This window comes from Sycon ciliatum, chromosome 1 (assembly GCF_964019385.1).
Source record: "Sycon ciliatum chromosome 1, ocSycCili1.1, whole genome shotgun sequence".
NCBI classification, from domain to species: Eukaryota; Metazoa; Porifera; class Calcarea; order Leucosolenida; family Sycettidae; genus Sycon; species Sycon ciliatum.
In genome coordinates, this window is record NC_088643.1 from 92,307,447 (window position 1) to 92,330,646 (window position 23,200).

The following is a 23,200-nucleotide window of genomic DNA, read 5'->3' on the forward strand; positions in this document are numbered from 1 at the left end:
CTCAAGAGTATTATATAGACTCTTGGTACTCTTTGTTGAAGCCCATTTGACCATTGGCACCGAAATCTTAGTCTGTGTGTACATACATGCGCAGGCAATGTAGCTACATACATGTAGGTGTGTGTTGTTGGCAGAGGGTTATCCACCGGCACAGGCTGCATTTTTCGGCTCACTGGGCAGGGGGAGATGTGAACGTCTACAATTATGTAGTGTGGCCCATCAGGTGTACATCGCCTCATAGGGTTATAGTTACATTGCAGAGCGCAGACCAGTGCAAGGACTCAATTTTGGGTTTACAAGCAGCAATGTTGCATTGTCGATCATGGCAGTAGCGGTAGTACAGTTGTAGATCTACTCCGCAAAGTGGTTATCAGTATACATGCACACACAGTAGCTCGTGTTTATTGTGGAAGCGGATACATTGCATGTATGAAAGCAGGCTAGCAGTAGCATTGTATACTACTATTACTAGAACACAATTATGCTCAATCCCAGCAGACATACATCATGTCAGGGAGTCGTATAAATGCAACAGAGCACATTTTTGTGGAAAAATGTGCCAAACTTGGTGCATCCTTCAAAATGTGAATGGGTCACCATGGTCACTTAGTACGGTATGACGAGTCCAACCCAAAAGCGTATGCACGTGATCATTTGGGAACAAAATCGATGTTCCCGCCAGGTTTCACTGTGAAAAAGTGAAACTGCTCGGTCTGCTCCGGCCTCGAGGCCGGAGCAAGCAGAACATGTTCTGGCCGACCCAGAACAGGTGCAGTCCCAACCAAACGCGCTGTTCTGGTGAATCCTGTTCTAGTTCGTACCAACCAAACGCGCCCTAGCACTGGGCTGGATCATGATTCGTGAAAAGCAACAGTAACTACATACCAGGCTGTCCAATCGTCCTGCTTTGACCAAAACATTTGTGTACATTTACATGGAAGACAATTGCCTTTGTATAATTATAATATTATGTGGGTGTTCTGCTTTGGAATGGTCGCAAGGTTGGACAGACTGACATACGTGTGACTGTACTGTTAAAATAGAGAGGTTAAGTTTCACGTAAAAGTCTTACATCCGTGACCTTTAACGTCAAAAAGTGAAAAAACTCACGTAACATTTGACGTGTTTTACGTGAGTTGACTGTCCCGCACGTAAGTTCATGACGTGAGTTTTTGGAAGTTTCGCTTGGTTATTCCGACCGAATTTGTGTGAGTTTCCGGAATTTCATCGAGTTTTATCGAGTTTGTTGGAAGATTTGATATTTGTGCGAACTAAACCCGAATCCTGCCAGGCAAAATTTCACGTCACGTCGCACGTGTAACTTAGGGTGCGTTCTTAAATCCTCTCGGAAAAGTTGGAGACTCTCCGAAAAATTCGAGAACTGTTCTTATATCCTCTCCGACTTTTAGGAGGCTCTCCAAAGCTCTCCAAGCTTCAGAGGTGGTTGAAACTTGGAGATTCCCGCGGTTTGGGATCAGCGCATGCGTACTACAACTAAAAGCCACGTGTACAGCATGAGTGTACGCATTTCCTTTTTCGCATACGCACATCCATTCATCACCCAAGATCGCGGCCCCTTTGACGCTTCATTTTGCTTGACATGTGGAAAATATCTCGGAATTCTTCGAGACCCGTTCTTGAGTAATCCCAGTTTCTTCGACTTCTCTTTTCTTCTTCTTCTAGAAGCCAGAGAATATAAGAACGCACCCTAATAGCTTGCATACCGTCCTACCGGTAGGACCCAAGAAATCGAGCTGCAAAAGTGCTTTTGGTTGAGAAATATTTTGAAACAATGGTTGAGATGAGGTCTTTGTCAGGCAAAGAAATGGCGCAAAATGCAAGGCTATGTCCAGTGCATTGCGTATGCGCAATTTTATCGATTGTCAAAATGGCCGCACATAATCCTGTCGGTGCGCTAGCAACTCTGTCCAAGGTGAATTTTGACCATGGCACATCAATTGTGGTGAGGTCCTAATGTTTTTATTAGCTTGCCAAGGTCGTGAAATGCATAATATCATACTCCGTTTCCATGGTTACCATGGAATTTCGTAGTATGCCTTGTGCGATCACATCTAAAATTTGTAGACTCCTTCATTAGCCCCTTAGCAACAGTTTAGGGTCAAGTTTTAGGTCAATGTTAGAACAGAGGCCATGCAGCATGTCTGTGTATGATGGTCCTACCGGTAGGACCGAGGTCTATGCAAGCTATCACTAAACCTCTAAAAGTTACACGTTATGTGAGATTTGCACCACGTTTTGAAAAAGGGCAAAAAACGTGTAACTAAGGCCGTGATCGTTTGGTCGGATCCAGATCCAGATCCATCGGATCCACTGGATCTGCAATGATCGATTGGTCGAATCCGGATCCAGATCCTTCGGATTTGGATCCGAGCAACCCTGCCCCGGGAGCAGGGTTGACTGGATCCATCGGATCCAAATGTGACCTTTGTGCGTATATGGTGGGTAAAAATCATTTTTATACTCATTGTCGTACGTCTAGTGGACTTTTGTTGACTTTTCGTACGACGCGGGCGATCAATACGACTTGTGCCTTTTTTGGGTGACCTGTCAGCGCCATTTTTTACTTCGTCAACATGGCAACAGCCAAGGTCCGCAAAAAAAGTGTTCGGTTGATTCTGAAGGATCCGACGGATCTGAGATTTGGATCTGGATCTGGATCCGACCAAACGATCATAGCCTCAAAGGGGAAGTTAAGGCAAAAATTAAAATTTCACCAGTTGTAGTCTTCGGGGTGCTGAGTCGAATGGTCTTGGTCCGAGAAAGCTGAGACGCTCCCTTCCTACTTGAATCCCAATCGAACTCGCGCACTTCCACCGAAACTGGGTGACTGCGCCCTACTAGATGGGGATTTGTATGCAAAATGTCACTAAAAGGGCCATTTCGTTCTTATAAAAGCACGGATCACCGCGATTGGCCCATATGTTATAGTCTTTTGGTCGCTGAGTCGACTGGTTTTGGTCCGAAAAGGCTGCGATGCAGCGTTCGCCCCTAATTCCCAATCGAACATGGTAGAACAAGCGGTCACGTGCTCCTGCGTACACCAGTCACCTGGTCACCGTGCCTGCAGGGTACAACTTACAGCCTGTTTTGACCTTTTTTGGATGCAGTCCTGTCACTCGAGTTGAACCTTTGTGTGAAAGTTGTCGCCTGCTGGCGTGGTGACCAGGTGATTTTGGCACCCAGGAGCACGTGACCGCTTCTTCAACCATGTTCGATTGGGAATAAAGGAGGAACGCTGCATCGCAGCCTTTTCGGACCAAAACCAGTCGACTCAGCGTCCAAAAGACTACAACATATGGGCCAATCGCGGTCATCCGTGCTTTTATAAGAACGAAATGGCCCTTTTAGTGACATTTTGCATACAAATCCCCATCTCGTATGGCGCAGTCACCCAGTTTCGGTGGAAGTGCGCGAGTTCGATTGGGATTCAAGTAGGAAGGGAGCGTCTCAGCTTTCTCGGACCAAGACCATTCGACTCAGCACCCCGAAGACTACAACTGGTGAAATTTTAATTTTTGCCTTAACCCTTTACCGGCAGCCCCATACTTGAATGCGTCGTAAACGACGCATTCGACATGCATACTAAAACCATGCCTGGTATGACAGGAAGCATCAGCCCACGGGGATTTCCCGTGGCCCTCACACAGCCTAGGTATGATCCTATCCGTAGCTGAAGAGATCTACGCGTGTCCCATTTGATTTCATTGAGAACTGCGCGATCGAAAATTTACGGAAATACACGCGCGCCGACAATGCCGTCTGCCTCCGTCAAAACGTCGTCAGGTGCATTTCCTCTTGCGCAGTGAGTTCTTTTCGTCCTCAGATGACTTCTCCGACGAGGACCTAGCAGACCTTCGCTCTGGGACCCACGACAGATAGATAAATACTTCGTTCCAGCCGCCGATGCAAGCGAATTTCAAATTGCGGAGCGGAGCGCACGCCAAGTAAATTCTCACGCAAATATCGGGAGCTCCAGCCGCTGAAGACGATGTCGTCGTAATGTACCTGGAAGAATCTGATGGTGCTTATGGTGTGGAAGCCATGGAGAGTGATCCCCGTGTCGACAGTCTTCCAGAGACGGAATTTTAGGCCATCGACTTTCTACGTACCTGAGTGACGGCAGCGCTGCGCGACTTGCGCACGACCTTACGGAGCCATCGGACAGCGATTTTGGGGCGATGCTGCTCTCAATTGCGAGCGAGGCACGGCCACTGAAGTCTGTGATGGCTATGGCGTTCGTTTCCACTCTGAAGTCGACTTGTTTTGGAGTTTCATGTCAATGTCGGAATCTGACGATTTGCATTGTGTACAATTTCCGTGTTTAGACGTATAGGTGCCAATTTAGTAGCGTATGTGTGTGGTATGTGAAAATAATTTTTTCCATCGTCAAGAAGAAGTACCAGACTTCCAAGAAAACATAACTTGCACATACAAAATGTGCCCTCGTTGTGAGTTATTGGCATCCTTCTCAATGTTATGGATTTCATATACAAAATGCACTTGCCGGTAAAGGGTTAACTTCCCCTTTAACCTCTCTAATGTAGATAAGATCTGCCAGCTAACTCAACTGTCCGGAGTAGATCTGCCAATTATGTGTCACACAGCATGCAGGCTGCAGTAACCAATGGTAACGGACTTCTTTACATACCTGCTAGCTGCTGGCTTCCAGACATCACCAGACTACAATGTAGCCTTGGCTTGGTCCGCCGCGACACTGGCACCAGCACGAGTGACTCGCAGCAGTATTATAATATCGGGAATCAAGAGTCGAGCCATCTCAGCATGCCAGGGAGTTGAAGAAGATGTTTTTTTCTGGTCTGCCTGTAGTGCTGTGTCGTCCTCCTGTCCTGATCCTCTCTCTCTCTCTCTCTCTCTCTCTCTCTCTCTCTCTGGGGGCTTTCACACGACTCCCGTAGTCTATTGTCTATAAATCAGCATTATACGGGACCAGTGCAGTATGCATCTTTGCTACATTTTCAAATCTGTCTGAAAAGCAGGGAGCATGATGTGAACTGGTTGCATGCTTGACTTGTTGCATGAATCATTGATTCAAGCGCCAAGCTGCAAACCAGTTCATGAAAAGTCCTGTCAGTGTCAGTTTCCCAGCAAGCTTTCCGAATATTGCGAATGTTGTCTTCATGATCAAGAAGTTTTGTGCTCTCCAAATATTTGATGCATCCGTCAGTGGATCGACTTGCCGACTGTCATTGACGTGTTCTTTGCTTCCGCTTGAGAAAGAAGGAGGGAGCCTAAAAAGAGCTTTTACCGTAGCTTTCCGAGCGAATGTGTAAGCGTTCACTTGTCAGAAGGCTTCACCACGCTTCATGACACTGGCCTTGGGTTGACATCGACCACTCAGTCACTCTTCCTGTCAATCGCATTCCTCGTTGACGTGCCTCAACCTTATGGATTTGTCGAGATTGTGAGACGTCTGTTTTACCTGTGAAGTCTCTTGTAGTAGTAACCGGAAGGCCCGGGATAATTACAGATTCGGACGTTCTCAAAATTTTGCGAAATGCGCCATTAGCATGTCCTCCTCACAACCACAATGACGGACGAAAGCACGAAGCCCGATGTCTCCAGCCAAGATGACGATCTTGCCTTGTTGCCAAACTTGGACGAGAAAATCCTGCTGGAGAAGCTGCAGAAGAGATATGGCGAGGATGTCATTTACGTAATGCACTTGATTATCTTTTGATTTAGTTTCCACAGTTTGGACTTGACTTAGGTGTTGGTGTTTGCTTCTGATCACTGCAGACATACGTGGGTGACATTCTTATCGCTGTCAACCCGTTCAAATCTATGACGATTTATGGTAACGAGGTAGGTAATATTCTGTGCTGATGTCTTCAATGGAGTATTTCCTTGCTTACTGCTCGTGTGTAGTGAGCTTTTTATGGGTACTTGGATATTCTAGGTGCCAGGTGATAATTGAAACACAAGAATTAAGTCATGGTCATCACTCTAGTGAGATTTGGCCTAGACAGGCTCAGCAACAGCATATTCTTTGTAAACATGCAGACTTTTCCACTGACGGGTATTTCATACCGAAGGGCTGAGCTACTCCGTTACAAGAAGTAATATCGCACATGATTTACTGAAGGTTTGAATGAGATGGCTTAGTGAACGCTACTCCAAGGCTCTTTGCATTGAACGCCGTCGCGCGCGCGCGTGCCCGCACACACACATTCATCTGCGCACATACATACACTCACACATACACACACATTCATCTGCCCACATACACACACACATACACACACACATACACACCCACACACATACACACACACCCACACACATACACACACACACACACACACACCTCAGACCTCAGACATGCCCATCACGGAAGTGATGATCGCGGACAGCTATGTTAGACATAGCAACTTGTGCTGGGATTACACCATTCAACAGCTTGCAAGGCTGATGAATTGACCGCCACTATTTTTAGCACACACACACACACACACACACACACACACACACACACACACACACACATGCACACACCTTGGACCTTGGACGCGCTGCCATATTCTGGCTATGCGGACCCCATGGGGGGTTGAGCAGGTTCGGAACAGTAGGGGCGATGACGGGATAGGTCCTGTGGTCTACTGAAACGCCGACCGCAATTGCAAACGATGCAGAAGGAGCTACGGTCTGTGTTGGTTGCTCTGGCCGAGCCACGGCTGCACTTGTGACGTTTCATGCCTTGGCGCGATAGCACACAGCGGTTGCAGCGGGCGCAGTGGAAGCTGCAGCGTTCGCAGGACATATTGTTTTGTAAAAAAAATGCACACACACACACACACACACACACACACACACACACACACATCAGTGTTCAGTGTTCTGTGTTCCTCAGGGTTTGGGTATACACTGTATTGATCCTATATCAATGCTAGTGCTGAGGCACACAGAAGATCACTGCATCCAGTCCATTGAGTACTACATGTAGTAGCTGAGACTGAAATGATGGAAATGGTGATTTGCATCTAGAGTTGCAGACGGTGTGTGCCGGCATGCATGTCAAGAACACAACAATATTGCTATGAATTTTGTTCGCGTCGGTCTGCGGGAGTGAGGACTGTAACATGGAATTCAGATCTACATGTCGGAGAGGTCATTCTTATTGCTTTTTGTTGTTAACCTCTCTCTTTGTGAAGGTTTGTGAGAAGTATCAGAATGTCAAACAGCGCTCCAAGCTTCCCCCGCATGTGTACGCCATTGGCGACCACATGTATCGGTCAATGCGCACATCTCTTGTTGATCAGGTATGTGGCTTGCTTGAGAGTGGTGGCAATCTTTAGTGGGCAGTGGCACTATCACACATGTATAACACCTGACTTTTGCCATGGGAATCCAGAATTTTTCTCAGGCAAGGTTTCATAGCAGCAGTAGTAATTTTCATTATGTATGCATGTGGAGCCTTGTGCAAGGAGAGTAACAAACCGTGTGTCCTGTACATGTACGTTGAAGTACTGCTTTAGCTTTCATCACACCTGTTGGCAAGCAGCTAACTTCTTTTTGTTGATAGATAAGGCCATTGAATTTGTGTCACGGACCCAAGGCACACACATGCTCCATGCATGCACGGTGGGCCAAACTTGCCACACTTGTTATATATGCGTGAATTTGTGTGTGCGTGCGCGTGCGTGTGTGTGGGTGTGTTTTTTGTAATGTATGTATGTGCGTGCACATGCATATGTTTGCATGCGTACATGTAGGTATGCGTCATCAGTGGTGAGAGTGGTGCTGGCAAGACCGAGACTGCCAAGTTGCTTGTCCGCCAAGTCCTGCACGTCAGCCGCTCTGTACATCCTGATCTACAAGCACAGATTTTAAAGGTAAGACCTGCAGTATAACTGCTTCTTGGGTGGTGTGAGGGGGCAGGTGTGATATCCAAAGTGACCGTATTTGCTGATACCTTGTGCGCACTGTCTTTCAGGTGCAGCCATCCACATTAGAGGGGTTTATTTGAAGCGTTCCGTTAAATTAAAAATTGTATTTTTAGTATTTTTTACGTGAGGTCTGTGTACAGAAAGATAGTGTATTTGCTTTGCAGCTGTTTGGTGCTACATGTACATTGTAGTTCTTAGGTGTGGAAATACCGCAAAGTCCGCTGCAAACGCCCACTTCGCAGCAAACGCCCACCCCAGCGGGTCCATACTATTTTCGTCTTTTTCAGGTCATTATAGTCGTAGAAAACTGGCATGAAGGTCGAATGCGTACGAAAACGACTGTAATGCCCACAAACTGCCTATGTCTTACCAGCAGGCTCTGCAAAAGCGATTGTCATTATCTTGCTGCAAAGAAAAACTTCTGTCAAGATTTCCTTTCTTTCGATAAATGAGTCGTCTTTGTGGTAGTTCGCTCTCCATCTGGTAATGCTGTAGAATCCATCTGGTTTTCATGAATTTTCTGCAACGCCACGATGTGGCGCTTTCAGAACAGAACAGTGATTGTTCTGACGAGGCGTCATTCAATGAGTTGACCGGTCGCAGTATTGCAGTTGCAAGTCGACCAGGGTATGTCACGGAAGCCACACCTACAAATATTAAAAGTCCCTGCTAACTTGTTGAAAACTCTGAAGTGCTCGAGAAAAACCTTTGAGCGCTGCGTGATTTGTAACTGATGGCTTGAAACACCGTCAGAAGTGTATTTGGTTCCTGCTATACTCTGTCCTTCGCTACCTTGCTACTGTATTCGGAAAAAAACTCCCATTTGGATTTGCGAAATAAAACAACCATCATCATAAAATCACTACGAGCTAGCTCGTACCTAGTGCCAAGAGTACATAACCCCCCAGAGTGTGTAACTCGACTATGGGTGCTGTCCCGACAGAATTTCAAGTTGACGTCATTTTGATGATGCAATGCGCACTGTGCACGGATTATCAGACGAATCCGGAACCTGTAGTTGACCGAAGCCGATCGATCCTGTACAAATTATTGCAAAGAAAAATGTGTGATGCGTTGACACCCGTACACATGTTGTAAATCACTGGTGCAAGGAGCATTGCGTCATAAATAATGACGTCAACTTCAAATTCTGTCGGGACAGCAGGGTATGTGGGAGTTGCACACTCTTGGGGGGTTATGTACTCTTGCTAGTGCCCAAAGAGATTTTGAAACCAGGAAAGTGGACATAGTTTACCGTAGCAAAGCGCTCATCGCGCTACGGAGTGAGATGCACTTTCGTACAGTAGGGATCACAGTGCACGGGGTCAGTGTGTACAGGCCAGCAGATCACAGTGCACGGGGTCAGTGTGTACAGGCCAGCAGATCTTGCAAAATGGGGTGGGCGTTTGCTCCTGACTTTACGGTAGTTCAAAATACCTTCTTGATGGTGTTCGCAGAGTTTTGATTATGATTTCCTATTGTTGTTTTTGATATCCTTACTGATTCCTTAGTAGTCTCTCTTACTTCATCACCTTGTCAACGTGTACTAGGTGTTGTCCTCCTGTTCTTATGAACTCTTTACCTTTACAATTGTGGCCAGCTCATGGTTGATTAGTTATAGGTTGAAGTAATTTTCACACAGGGAAACCAAACCTATGCACACAGAAACAGAACACATGGACACTCAGGCTGTTAGGTTGCACATCCACACATTGTTGGTTTGGTTCCTTTGTTGTCTAATGTTGTAGCGGAGAAATTGTTGTTAAAGCACAACTGGTGAAGTGGCGGTTAACACACGTTCATCATCTTTTATTTTGAGTCTAGCCGTATGGTTGACGGGAAGGCGGAAATGCCTGTGTATTTGGTCCAGTAAAATAAAAACAAAACAAACACGTTTGTTCACACAGTGCTCTCTAAGCTGGCAGAGAGCGCTCCTCTCACCACGATCATCTGTTCACGCATGGCGCCTAGTCGATGCATGGCTGGTGATATCCACATAGCTGACTGGCACGTCAGTTAGCGCCTGGCACATAGGCGCACAATGTGTTTCAACCACCACTTGTATTTATATTTATGGATTCTCCACAGGCCTCAGCCTAAATCGAGGGAGTCTCCGTCAACAGCTTATGAAGAAGAAGCTGAGGAGAAAAATAAAAATAGGAAATAGAATGATGCGGGGTTGTAGTAATATAGCACAGTGCTCTATGACATCGCTACTCTACGTGGAATGAAACCAGAGGGCTCATAACGGGTGATAGCAAAGTGTGTGCGGACAAGAGCGGTAAAACATTTTGGGCTGGATACAGTACGAATGGCAGCCGGGAGGGAGTTCCATGTGGCAGTGGTGACAAAGAGAAAGGTGGCACGTGTGTGCGTGCTGGCTCTAGCAGGTGGGAGTAGATGTCGGGGGCGCCTGGCGCTGTTTGACACTGAGTAGCCTAGGTCCTCCAGGGTCGTCATCTGGCTATTGATAAGGTGGTGGAGCTCAAGAAGGCACTGAATGTGTCTTCGCCATGCGAGGCTGGGCCACTGGAGGTGCGCGAAAAGTGAGGCTTTCGGCTCCGTTTGAGGAGGGTACACGCCATACTTCCGCAGGATCACACGTGCCACTCTTGCCTGTAGCCGTTCAAGGGCAGTAGCCTGAGCACTGGAGAGTTGAAATTGCCAGAGGGATGAGGCAACCACAGGTCGAACATATCCAGTGTACAAGCGGCTGGCTACGGCTGGGGTGATACGCTTGGTCATGTGGATCAGCAGGACTGCTCGCTGGCGAAACTTTGTCGTGATGGTGGCGACGTGGCTGGTGAAGTCGAGGTTAGAGTCCAAGATGACCCCAAGGTGTCGGTGAGTCGTTACATCAGACACGTCATCTCCCTGCATTCTCAGGTGCGGAGTCGGATGAGTAGGGTGGGCACGTTCTGCACGACTTCTAGGAGAGAACTGAATGGTGCAAGACTTCGAAGGGTTGAAGCACCCTCCGACTGAATCAGCCCACTGCAGAACGCCATCAGTGGCGGCCTGGAGGGGGCGAACCATTTGTTGTTGGTTAGGTCCTCCGGCTGCTCTCCCAAGAGTAGTGTCATCGGCAGATAAGAGCACATCAGTAGTGACATCAGACGATATGGTTCGGGGAAGGGCATTAATGTAGAGAATGAAAAGAATGGGGCCAAGGTGAGATCCCTGGGGAACGCCTGCAGACTTCCGTGCTATCTTATGAATTTATGATACTGCATTGGAGTCTTCACATCAGTCTATTGTTGTCACAATACAGATCACGCTGATCACGCTCATCATGCTGATCACGCTGATCACGCCTCTTCCGCCGTAGATCACTACAATTGTCGTGCCTGGCTGTAGAATTTGCTGTGTTTCTATGAGCGTGAAAATCATCACTTCGCTCCTCATCCCGTTTTTGTTATCACTAAAGTACATTCTGCTGCTTATATCAGCTATGCTTTGTTGAGGAATATTCTTTCTTCTGCCTGTATCTGCCTAAAGAGAAAAGACAATGAAAGTGTGTGCGGATAATTTTGATTTGTTGGTTGGAAAGAGCCTGAAGCTAGTGTTATTCATTAGTCTGAGTACGGAGTGCATGCATCGATGTATGTTTAAAAGAGATGCTCCCAATCTGTTTCTTTTACAGGTTAATCCACTTTTGGAGGCACTTGGAAATGCCCGTACCATCATGAACAATAACAGCAGTCGCTTTGGCAAGTTTCTGAAGTTGCACTTCAATGCGAATGCTGTTGTGACTGGTGCCAGCATCGCTCACTACCTTCTGGAGAAGTCACGTGTGGTGACGCAGAACGAAGGAGAGCGCAACTTCCACATCTTCTACTTGATGTTCGCTGGTCTGACAAGTGAGGAGAAGGAGAAGTATGAACTACACGAGGCAAGCGATTACAAGTGAGTAGCACGTTCTAAAAGTGTCATGCCAGACGTAGTAGTAATACCATCCTATGGCAACAACATGCGCATGTGTCATGCATTCAACCCCGACCTCTACTCAGCTGATGTAATCAATCCAAGTATCCATCTAGGGTGAATGGCTAAGCGGACAAGATGTGTTTGTACCGATATCCAATTGTACATGTGAACAATCAGTTTGTGACTGTATACACATTGTACCTACATTTTCTGTGCGCTGTAGGTATCTTTTCAATGCCAACTCTGGCAACTCCAAAATCGCAAATCGTGAGCTCGCTCAGATGAAAGTTTTCTTCAAGGAAGTAACGGATGCTATGAAAGTCGTCGGCTTTGATGATGAAGTGAGTGCAATACTTTGGCAAAGTCACGTAACTCATTGCACCGTAATGGTGCTCGTTCAATAGGACGTGGACTAGTGGCTGTGTGCATCATTTTCTGCCATTTGTTTAGCATATTGCACTGGGCAAAGTCCACCGCGACGGCATGGCCATTGCCACCTGAGGCTGCACGGATTGGATGGCGAAAATGTCCATGGGGCCAGAGCCAAACTGCGGAGAATGATGGGTGACGGTGTTGCACACAGGTTTAACCACAGGAAGGTCTGTTTTGCGAGGTGCCCGGATAGGAGAGGTTCTGCTGTGGTCTCTGCGGTATGCCATTGGTTGTGTAGGTGGTGTTTATAACTGTTTGGATATGAGCTGCTTATTATCCACATATAGCCATTGTAGATTTGACCAGGTGGTTTCCATGGCAGTGCTGTGGTTATTATGGTGTGGGTTTTTGGTCGTTCCCGAATCATATCTGCAAGGCATTTGTGTTGTTATGTGTTGGCAGGACTACACAAATATCTTCAATCTCTTAGCAGCCATTTTGCATCTTGGACAGTTGAACTTTACTGGCTCTCGCGGTGGTCAAGCTGAGTTTACAAACAAGGATGTACTGTTACTTGGTAAGAGACTCAACATCATACTGTACGTCTTTCTTTATCCACTGACCTTGTGCAGAACAACGAAACATCTGGGAAAGTGTTGTAAAACATATTCACTTTGTTTCTTTGTACCACTCTTGGTGTAAGAAAAAGCATTATTCGGGAACGATGGCTAATAGTAATACTTGGCTAATGGAGTTACACTTGTTGTATCCATGTTCCTTTGCCTTGAAGCTGGTCTTGTTCAGCTCGCAGTTGTAGGGTTCTTGACCATCACTGGCATTCGACTTGATGTACTGGACGATCTCTCTCTCTCTCTCTCTCTCTCTCTCTCTCTCTCTCTCTCTCTCTCTCTCTCTCTCTCTCTCTCTCTCTCTCTCTCTCTCTCTCTCTCTCTCTCTCTCTCTCTCTCTCTCTCTCTCTCTCTCTCTTTCTCTCTCTTTCTTTCTCTCTCTTTCTTTCTTTTCTTTCTCTCTTCCACTCGCTCACTACTTGCTCCCGTCTTTTTCTTTCAGTGGCACAATTGCTGTGTTTAGAGCCAGCTGAGCTGGCGAAGGCACTGACTATCCAAGTCACCGTAACACGTGGTGAGTGTTAACTGACTTCTTTGGATGTACATATGCTTGTTGCTCTTGCTTTGAGTAGTGCTCTCTGGTGGACATTTTGTACTGTTTGCAAGCGTAACCTATTGTACCATGTCGTGAAACTGCTGTTGTGGCACCGGGTAGTGAAATTGCAGGCAGTTGCACATTCCTGAGGGTTATTTACTCTGCTACTAATTTGCCTCCCTCCCTGTGGAAAATAATATTAGTGCTTATTTGAATCATGATGTCTGTGGCAGAAGCTACGACGTAACATTGATTGCTTTATGCAGATAAACAATATGCTGTTGTGTACACTTCCATGGTACAATGTATGGTGTGTGCTGTATGCTGAGTGCTGTTCACTGTGTGCTGATTTCAATCTGCTCTGTTGTAGGTGAGACAATCCGGAAGCCGAACACGATTGAGCAGGCTTCGGAATTCCGTAACTCATTCGCCAAGTTTCTTTATGGCCATCTCTTCTCTTGGGTGGTGAAGTCTCTCAATCTCATGTTGTCACCATCAGCACTATCTCAAGCTGCCCAGCTATTGCATGAATCGTGAGTTTAACACTGCTTGCAAAGTATCATTATATGAAGTAATATTATGGTAGTAATTGATCGACATTGCTGTAGTTGTTATGGTGTGGTTTGTTTGCAGTTTGAGTGGCAGTTGTCATCTTGTGTCGAAAGAATGGCATCACATGCCCTTGCTCCTGCCCGTTTTGTTTATACCGTAAAGTACCGCCAGAGCGCCCCACCGTCTCATCCTTTCGTGGTCGTATTGTGGAGGTGGTCTGCTGTCTGTAGGTCATACAATATGAACCTTGTACACATATAGCACGTTTTGCAGTCAATCCGTACCTTCGAGCGGACACAAGCTCCACACAAAACCTGCCAAGTGTGACCTTAGTACACTAAGGCTGTGTTTACATGAAGTGTTTCAACCCGGGTTGAGTTCGACCCGGGTCAGATTTCAACCCGCCATGTGCACAAAATGAATGGCGCGTTTACATGACACATTGCGCTTGACCCGGGTTGAAATTTCGCCCCGGGTTGATTTCAACCCTCCCCCCAAGGGGAGGGTTGAAATCAACCCGGGTCAAGAAAATCGTACAAACGTACTTCTGTGCGTATCTTGCGCCAGGTTTGAACGGCACTGCAGATGCAAATTTCGCGCGAACGGATTCACGTGACCATACAGGACTGTAGAAGTGGACTTTTGGCGGCATATCAGTATTTGACCCGGGTCAACTGTCTTCATGTAAACGCTCACCTCTTTTGTCTATCGTACAGACTTTCAACCCGGGCTGAACTCGACCCGGGTTGAAATTTCTCATGTAAACACAGCCTAAGCTTCTTACATCGTACAAACTTCGTTGCACTCTGCCATACGATTTTCCTTTCTCTGGCTGTAAAATCAAGGTGGGGCGCTCTCGCGAGACGGGGCGCTCTGGCGGTACTTTACGGTACTTGGGGTGGTTATGGACCAGAGACCATGTGCTATTCTATCGAGATGTATAGTTGTTTGTATACTTTATATTTATAGTGTTTCCTTGTGCTTGATGGCTGTATTGGTGTCAGCAGACAGTAAGACATTTTACCCTAAACGTATCCTCCTCTTGTTCATATTGTATCTATCTACTTCTCAGCGACACTTTCCGAGGAACGGACATCTGTATACTGGATATCTTTGGATTTGAGAACTTCAAAGTGAATTCCTTTGAGCAGTTCTGCATCAATGTTGCCAATGAGCAACTTCAGTACTATTTCAACCAGCACATTTTCCGCTGGGAACAGGAGGAGTACGCAAAAGAAGGCATTTCACCTCCAGGTACCTTTGTGTTCGCTGACAACAAACCCATCATCGAGCTATTCTTTGCCAAGCCGCTTGGTATGTTCAACCTTCTGGATGATGAGACCAAGTTTCCTCGTGCCAGTGCCAAGACCTTGGTGGAAAAGTTCAATGAGCACTGTGACAAGAACACACACTATGTCAAGTCCAGGCAGTCCAGAGACCCAGCGTTTGGTGTCAAGCACTATGCAGGACTGGTAAGTCTATTCACATGCTTGTACGTAAAATTCATAGAGGGTGGTGGCGTTCCTGCAGATACGGAAAACTCAGCCTCCAGCCGAGTCTCACGTGGACCGTGAATTTTGTGCTCATGCAGTGATGCATGTTCACAAGCTTGTAATGTATGCATTCAGGCATACATGTTCTGTTTGGAAGGGCTCCCACACAACGGTGTATTGGTTTCTGCAAGATTAATATAGAGGTGGTTGAAAGGTTTGCCTGTGTTTTTTTGTACGCCATGCTCTTTGTTGTGCTCTTGAGTACGAGTCTGTCAGTCTGTCAGACTGTCATTGTATGTTATGAATATGTGTAATGGTCCGATGGCACATCTTGGGCTGGGCAAAGACATGCAGCAACACAAGCAAGAGATGCAACCTCTATCTTGCAAGAGCACACCGATTACAACTGCAGACAGAACTCCATGCCTTGACGAAGTCACCTCCTTATGTGGGCATGCCGACAAGTACTTGCTCGCTAATCACAAGGAGGTAACATGGTGCATCTTCAGCCACACTTCAGCACATTCTGGGATGCTGTTGAATTTCCTGTCAACCAGCTGCTTATCACCTTCTCACCCATTGATGGCAACCTCCATTGTCACCAACGTGGTCCCCTGGCTTGGGTCTACACATTAGCTACTGACACGTTCAACCGTTTCAAACTGTTGCCAATTACAGCACCACCGACATCTCATATCTCGAAAAGAATTATAGCTCCCCTAGCTGTAATGTGTATACACCTCAGTTATCTGCTGTACCATGCAAAATAATTTGTGTGTGGGTGCGTGTGTGCATGTGTGTGGGTGTGCGTACGTGCGTGTGTGCGTTGCCACCATCTCCATGCTGCTTGCTGCAGGTGACGTACAACTGTGAATCATTCTTGATCAAGAACCGTGATGCACTGAGTGTTGGCTTACTGGAATGCATCAAGAGTAAGTCGACTTGATTCTTGTAGGTGTATTTGACCTGAATCCATGCCTTGCCCAAGTGTCAGTCAGTTCAGTTTCAGGGCTCAGATCACTGTCGGTCGTTAAAAGAGTTTTTTGAAAAAGTAGGTATAATAACTGTTAGGAAGATGAGAAACTCCTGAGTGCATTTGTATATGCCCTCGTTGCACTGTCTAATTTCCATTCGAGAGAGGGCTGAGATGTATCTCTAAATAGTAAATACAACCCCAGCAATCAATGTTTTGGACTGTGTTTTTCTTGTCCTATATGTAGCGAGTAAGAACGATCTCATCCAGGCCATTGTCACGGAAACGGATGCTGAAGGGTTAGTCAATTGTACTGTGTTGTTGTTCTTGTAAGCAATGCCTTACCATTTGCTGACTTAGGGAAGACATGTGTTATTCGTAACACATGGTCTCAGTCAGTGAAGAATGTTTGCATATGAAATGTACTTTGTCAAAATGTGTGTCGAGCTAAGCAACCGTGTTCACTTGACTCACTTCTACGGCCAGCTTCTTCACACAAGTCAGAGGATGATCAGTCAACATACTGATGAACATTGGTTAAGTTTTCCGACCACGTCTGGGTGAAGGCACCGTACCTAGTGTTGAGGTACAGCAACGAGTTGCAACTAAACCTTGTTCTGCCACTGTCACATTCCTTACACTATGTATTACTATTTATGTTTTGTGTGTGTCTGTTGTGCTGCACAGGGAGAAGACGAACCCGCAGATCTTGCTTGACTGCCAGTCAGCCACACAGGCTATGAGGTTAGCGGCTGGTGATGTCTGAAGCACTACTATGCACTGTACTCACTGGTCATTCTAATTGACTGCCGTCATCATCTGTTTAGAGCTCCTCGATCTGTCTACCATCTGATTCAACAAAATTTGTTGAATCAGTAATGACATTTAATGTCATTACTGTTCAACGGTCTTTCCTGGTTTTGTGTACACTGATCAAGCCCCTCCCCTGTGTTTGGTTTGTCTCTCCTTCAGGAATAGTCGCATCGTGTCCAAAATGCTTCGGAGTACGCGCTCTCGATATGGCAAGCCAAGGTACGTACTACAACTTGAAGTACACGTAGCTGCTGACCTAGCCCTGTTACCTAACCGTGTGATGTTATGGTGTCCGTGTTGATTTCTCCAACGCATGGGAGCATACACCACCTTGCCTAAATACTAGTAACTCAAATTTCTCTCCATGCATGACTTGTGCTAAGCCTGGCCCTAGACGCGCGTACAAACTTACCATCCGGCATCATAATGGTTCAAAGATATCCAGTAAACACTTACCTTTGCCTGGTATCTAGTTTTATCAGTGACCATGGTGACCGAGAGATTCAATTCTTGTTGCCATGACTTGGTACTTTTGAAACAAATCTGAACATGGGCAATCTTGATGGGCACTGACTTGTTTCTGAGTTATTCTTTCGAAAACACACATCAACACGGTACTAGTACTAAGTAGGTGCTAATGAAGCACCAGCGACGTATTACACTTGATTTCACTGTGACGCTTGTTTTAATATTTTGACATTAGAACGAGAGGGCATTCCATTCTGTCTGCACTGTTGTTCTTTCTGCAGCGTACGGAAGAATAGCCCGCCGTAAGTTGTCTTCTTTCATGTCCCTTGGTATCTATGGTTTTTGCATCTGTACACGCTTTCCTCAGGGTGTGTCTATACAATGTGCAGAAACGCTTTTAAAAGCGTTCCTTTAGAGAGAGAGATCTACAAATGGCCCCCAACTTTCATCTTTTTAAACTGAGCGTATTTTATATCAATGTTTTCAAAATGACTAGGTATGTCAGGGTGGATTTATCAGCAGCACTGTACTGTTTAGAACTGTGCAGGTTCTTGGGTAAGGCGACGGCACTGCTATTCCCAAGACCAGTATGATAGGCTGCCGAATTGCTTTGAAGTTGAATGCATGTATGTGGAAAATCAGCCCAAAACGGATTGAGTTTTGTTGGTATCTGGATTACAGCAGATCTACAGCATTCATGAACGTGACTTTGTTGGTGGTTCATTACGCTCATTAACCCACTGCACCTTGAAGAGCTGTTGTTTGCCAGTTTGTCAAAGTGACACTAGATGTGTGTCGATTTTACTGAGCCATTTTCAGAATAGAACAACAAGTTCATGTTCACCAGAAGGGTCATTTATCTTTTTGTCGCCCGTGTTGTCTTGCGATCTTAAGGACGTAACCATGGATACCTTTTCTGCTGCTACTGTTGGTAATCAGTATTTGCAGTATGTGCTGCAGTGTTTGCATGTTGCTTAGTGCAAGACTTCTGTGTCTCTTTCTCCGTTCACGTGTAGTGGCAGTCGGCGCTCTAGTACCACCCCTGGGTTTATTGTTGCATCACCGTAAGCTATTCTATTCCACTGTGCAACGTGTATCATCTGCTGTCGTTCTTCTACACTCCTGCTGGTCGCTGCTACTCGCTATCTTCGATGATGTCCCCTTCCCCCTTCCCCATTGTTGTGCTTTGCTAGTTTCTTATCAGTCTTCTTCGCAGCTGCTGTAGTGAGTAGTAACCATGGTAATTGACGATAGCTCTCCTCCTGGAGAGTCTGTTTTCGCTGCGTACTCGGCACCGTACCTCCACACTGTAGACTCCGTAGGAATGTGATCAGGGACACGCACGTTGACTTATGAAACATGTGACATGTTGAGCATATCATACACGAGAGAACTCCCACACAGTACCACAATAGTACCATGCACACAACGTACGCACGTTTTCTATCGCTGCATCACCACCAGTGAGTAGTTGGTTCTTATCCTTAGACTGATCTGGTGATAAGTGAGTTGTATTATTTGATCTGGTTTGATTTGTCATGTCTGTAGACCTGTCAGTGTGGGAAAGCCTGCACTCAGTCGCAAGAGCAGTCTTTCAAGAACTTCCTCCACTAACTTGATGGAACAACAGTAAGCCATCGCAGACTATCATTAATGCTGCTGCATGTCCTGTGATTGCTGCTTCTGTGGCCCCGACTGTGGACTGTGGTCCTGTTCTAGTGTGACCCCTGGTATTGATTCTGTCATCAGATTTGTACCCATGCTTGGGAGTAAAAGAGAAGTTGACTGCTCCCATATACATGTAATAGTATTAATAGTAGGTACTTCAGTCATGTGAGCCACAGGCAGAATTCCTTCATTGAGATTGTGTACGGTGTAGGGGGTGGTGAGCATGACATACTATTTCTCAGGACATTCTGTTCATGTGCCCGACACCTTTGACGTGTACATGAGCAAGCATATTGTCATAGGGGTGAAATGGTTAGTGCGATTAACGGTTGATCGGTTACTCTCCAGTCTCCACCGCACATGATACTGGTATACGTAAGTTGTTGAGCTGCGTTCAAGTCAGTACACGGGCCAACACTGTGAGTGATGTGCACACTGCATGCATGACACGGTGATATCACAGTCTTTAGCTCACCTTTGTTTATACTTATACCGGGTTTTCGATATCTTTGAATTTTCTGATGGTCCAAATGTGCTTGATGTCACAGGAAGCCGATGTCATTGACGGTGCCTGAGGAGGATGGTAGAAGTAATGTCAAGCTTGAACGCACCCGCTCCAAGTAAGTGATATTTGTGTGGATGCTGTAGTATCAATGTGTGTAGCTTGCTGGATTTCTCATTGCAGCGATTGTCAAGGCCGACGTTTAGTCGGGATATTTTCATGGGTGGTAGCAATCTTGCAATTGACCTCCATCCGCAACACGAAAACAGTCTTTCACGACACCACACGGCTCGATTTCACCCGAAACTGTCACCCAGGAGGACATCATCGGAGTTCTAGGGGCCAGTTGTTTATTGATATGCTTACCACCTCTCATTCATTGGTTCGTCTTGCCACTCACCGCCTGCCTCTCTACTTGTCATAGCATCTTGATTTGTGAACCAAACTGTGATGCAGAATGCTACTATATGTTGTGTGTGTGCATGTGTACGTGTGTGTATGTGCCACCGTGTCACGCTCTTTCTTGCCACTGTTTGTGTATGCAACTGCCACTGGGTACATCCGACACAACCATGGCTGATGCCTGATCATCATCGTCGTCATCATCATCATTATTGCCACTGCACTTATCACTGCCACTGATCTAGACGCAAACTGAGGCTGTCAATGCGCACACTGCGTCGTCGTGAGACTGTCATAAACACATTGAAGAGCAATGTGAGAGTGGCTGAAAACAGTCTGGACGGTGCAGAAGATGATGACCAGGATGAAGGCAAAACACCTACAACATCTGAACGCAGCACTGGAATTGCTTGGGCGACGGATGACGAGGAACAAGAATGTGCAGCCGGTTCATCACCGTGTACCACTGACGCAGCAGTAAGCAATGACAGTGGATCAAATCCTCTACTGCACACCACTGGCACTACCACTGCCAATCCAGTGACCAGCGACCACGCTAGTGCTCACAAGAGCATCGCCAGCCCTAGAAGTCAGCTGCGAAGACATCACAAAGCATTGCTGCGCTCACGGACAATGCCCCACCTCAAACCCACGCCGTTGTCATCTTCTGAAATGCACATGCCATCATCGTCCTCTGCAACACTTAAACGACTTAATCATCGCCGGCCGTCTCTGCCCACTATCAGCACTGTCCAGTATCAGCAGCGCCATCGTCGCCGTAGTGTGAAGAGAAAACAACACTATGGACTGGATCTAACTGTCTACATGGACGATGATGGGTAAATGATAACATCTCATACTAGGGGTGTGATCGGGTAGTAGGGTACCCGTGCTACCCTTAATTGGAACGGGTACTCGGGTAGTAGTTTGCTCCTGAGAACCCGATCAGGTAGTTGGAGTACGGTGTTTTCGCATTGGTGCAGTAAAACGCATGGCCACGTGCTTACTGTACACTTTCTATGTAGCGGCGCAAGTGCACACTCACTGTACAAACTATGTCGAGAAAATACCGGAGCCCGTTTCCCGCCCAAACCCCTACTCGCTGCAGCCCTACAGTGGGGTATGATAGAAAATTAATTTTGTTCCCAATTGCTTCGTCTGACCTCATTCTTTCTGTTGAAAGAGTTCTTTGTGGGTGAGATATTGCATACATCACGAAGGGATGAGCTTGTATTGGAGCAGCTGTGCTACATTCCGCTAAGAAGATGTTGTTTGTGCCGTCGTCGTCATCATTGTTGTTATTGTGGTTGATGTTGTCTTTTTGTCATGCTGTTGTTTCTTGGTACCAGGCGTGCTGCCATCAAGGCGTCTATGAGGTAAGGTTGAACTCCTGGATAACTAGCTGTGCTGACATGTGTATTAGTAGTGAAAATTAAGGACTGTCCGAATTCATGCTGACCAACCCTCCCGGCTTTTCCCGGGATAATCCTGGTAATGTGAGCATCTTGAAGACGATTGCAACAATGAGATGTGTCAAAATAGCCTCTGCGCGAGTTATGTATAGGCAGGGGTTGAACCTCTAAGTGTGATTTACTTATCATTGGCAATGCGAGTGCCGCGAAACTGGGGAAAACCACCAAAAAAGCACCCACTGCGCAGCATCCACGAGCACCAGAACTTGCTGGTCGAAGAAGTTGATATGGACCTTCTTTGCAACAAAAAAGGAGACGTTGATTTACTTGCAGATTGGTACAAGGTGCACCCGACTACACAAGTACCGTGAAGTCGTACATCCTTGTATTGTGCTTTGAGATAAACCATCCGGACAATATCGGTTTTGCCATCTTCTGTGGATAGTATTTATTCACGAGTTTGTACCACTCTTGGACGTCGAATGATACTAAACATGTGAATAGCAGGGTGGCGCATATTTTCGTTGGGTGGCTAATTTCATGAGATACAGGATGCAATTAGTGTTTTCCACGAGGTGTACAATTATTCAATTAATGTTTTGCTTTAGATATAGTATTGCATGTATGCATCTCCCCTGTGTGCTGAGCTCTGTGTCTGTGTGTTTGGACTCTACAGGAAAAGGCCTGCAAAAGTCACAAGGAAAGGAACTCCTACAATCGGTTTCTACTTCAAGGTGAATGTGTGTGTGTGTGTGCGCGTGCGCGCGTGTGTGTGTGTGTGTGTGTGTGTGTATTAATCGTCAGTTCACAAGTCTGACGATCGTGGACATCCTGTCATGTCACTAGTGAGCACAGTTTAGAAAACGCTAGTGGTATGTAGAAGAAAGTTGATATTCGTGATGGCTAAGACTTGCCAAACTGGCTATGCGGAGCAAAGATAATGCGGCAATTTATGTTATTTGCCTGTATTCCGTGTGCTTATGTGTTTGTCTCTGTGTGTCTCTGTGTGTCTGTGCTGCTAAAGTGCTCTCTGGCGAGCTTGATGGAGAAAATGCTGATTTCGGTACCACACTTTGTACGGTAAGTTCCTCTGTGACGCATTTTACTGACGTTTTAGCACGAAATTTGTTTTGCACAGTATGTGCATTAATTTTGTTGATGCTGGTTACTATCTGACTGAAACAAATTCCAGCGCTCCTCATTGCACAGACTCTATGCATCGTGTTGCGCTCGTGTACATGAATGGAACCTTCCCCTCGCAGATGCGTAGAGCTCAATTCTTGGTCATATGCGAGCTGTTCTTCTTACAGTATTATTATTATTATTATGTACTGTACACAGGCAGGCATGCATGTCGTTATATGCTTGCTCTTACATGCTCTGTTGCTGAAAGAGGCTGAAATCCCCCCCCCCCCCCATACACTACTATTAGGGAGTTCAATCGAAAAACCAAATTCGCGAGTTTTGCATAGACCGCTACTTTTTTTGAAGTTTGGAAAATGATCGCCTGAGCAGTCACAGAAAGCAAT

At 46.2% G+C, this 23,200-nt stretch overlaps 1 protein-coding gene across 4 annotated transcripts in view; it reads left to right on the forward strand.

Annotated features, from left to right (window-relative positions):
• Window positions 1-4,783: 4,783 nt before the first annotated feature.
• The window catches only part of LOC135806506 (myosin-IIIa-like), a 37,779-nt gene continuing 19,362 nt past the window's right edge, over window positions 4,784-23,200 (forward strand). Inside the window, exons 1-22 of one of the 4 annotated variants that reach the window (XM_065320693.1) lie at window positions 4,784-5,695; window positions 5,779-5,844; window positions 7,191-7,298; window positions 7,752-7,871; window positions 11,569-11,831; window positions 12,076-12,193; window positions 12,687-12,801; window positions 13,296-13,367; window positions 13,759-13,921; window positions 15,013-15,412; window positions 16,290-16,365; window positions 16,654-16,705; window positions 17,094-17,150; window positions 17,379-17,438; window positions 17,969-17,989; window positions 18,704-18,751; window positions 19,236-19,316; window positions 19,904-19,975; window positions 20,505-21,098; window positions 21,609-21,635; window positions 22,348-22,405; window positions 22,696-22,751. In XM_065320693.1, coding sequence (XP_065176765.1) covers window positions 5,570-5,695; window positions 5,779-5,844; window positions 7,191-7,298; window positions 7,752-7,871; window positions 11,569-11,831; window positions 12,076-12,193; window positions 12,687-12,801; window positions 13,296-13,367; window positions 13,759-13,921; window positions 15,013-15,412; window positions 16,290-16,365; window positions 16,654-16,705; window positions 17,094-17,150; window positions 17,379-17,438; window positions 17,969-17,989; window positions 18,704-18,751; window positions 19,236-19,316; window positions 19,904-19,975; window positions 20,505-21,098; window positions 21,609-21,635; window positions 22,348-22,405; window positions 22,696-22,751 — 2,753 coding nt within the window. In that variant the 5' untranslated portion in view covers window positions 4,784-5,569. The remainder of the gene's footprint in view (window positions 5,696-5,778; window positions 5,845-7,190; window positions 7,299-7,751; window positions 7,872-11,568; window positions 11,832-12,075; window positions 12,194-12,686; window positions 12,802-13,295; window positions 13,368-13,758; window positions 13,922-15,012; window positions 15,413-16,289; window positions 16,366-16,653; window positions 16,706-17,093; window positions 17,151-17,378; window positions 17,439-17,968; window positions 17,990-18,703; window positions 18,752-19,235; window positions 19,317-19,903; window positions 19,976-20,504; window positions 21,099-21,608; window positions 21,636-22,347; window positions 22,406-22,695; window positions 22,752-23,200) is intronic. The other 3 variants (XM_065320697.1, XM_065320698.1, XM_065320694.1) reach the window with 3 other exon arrangements.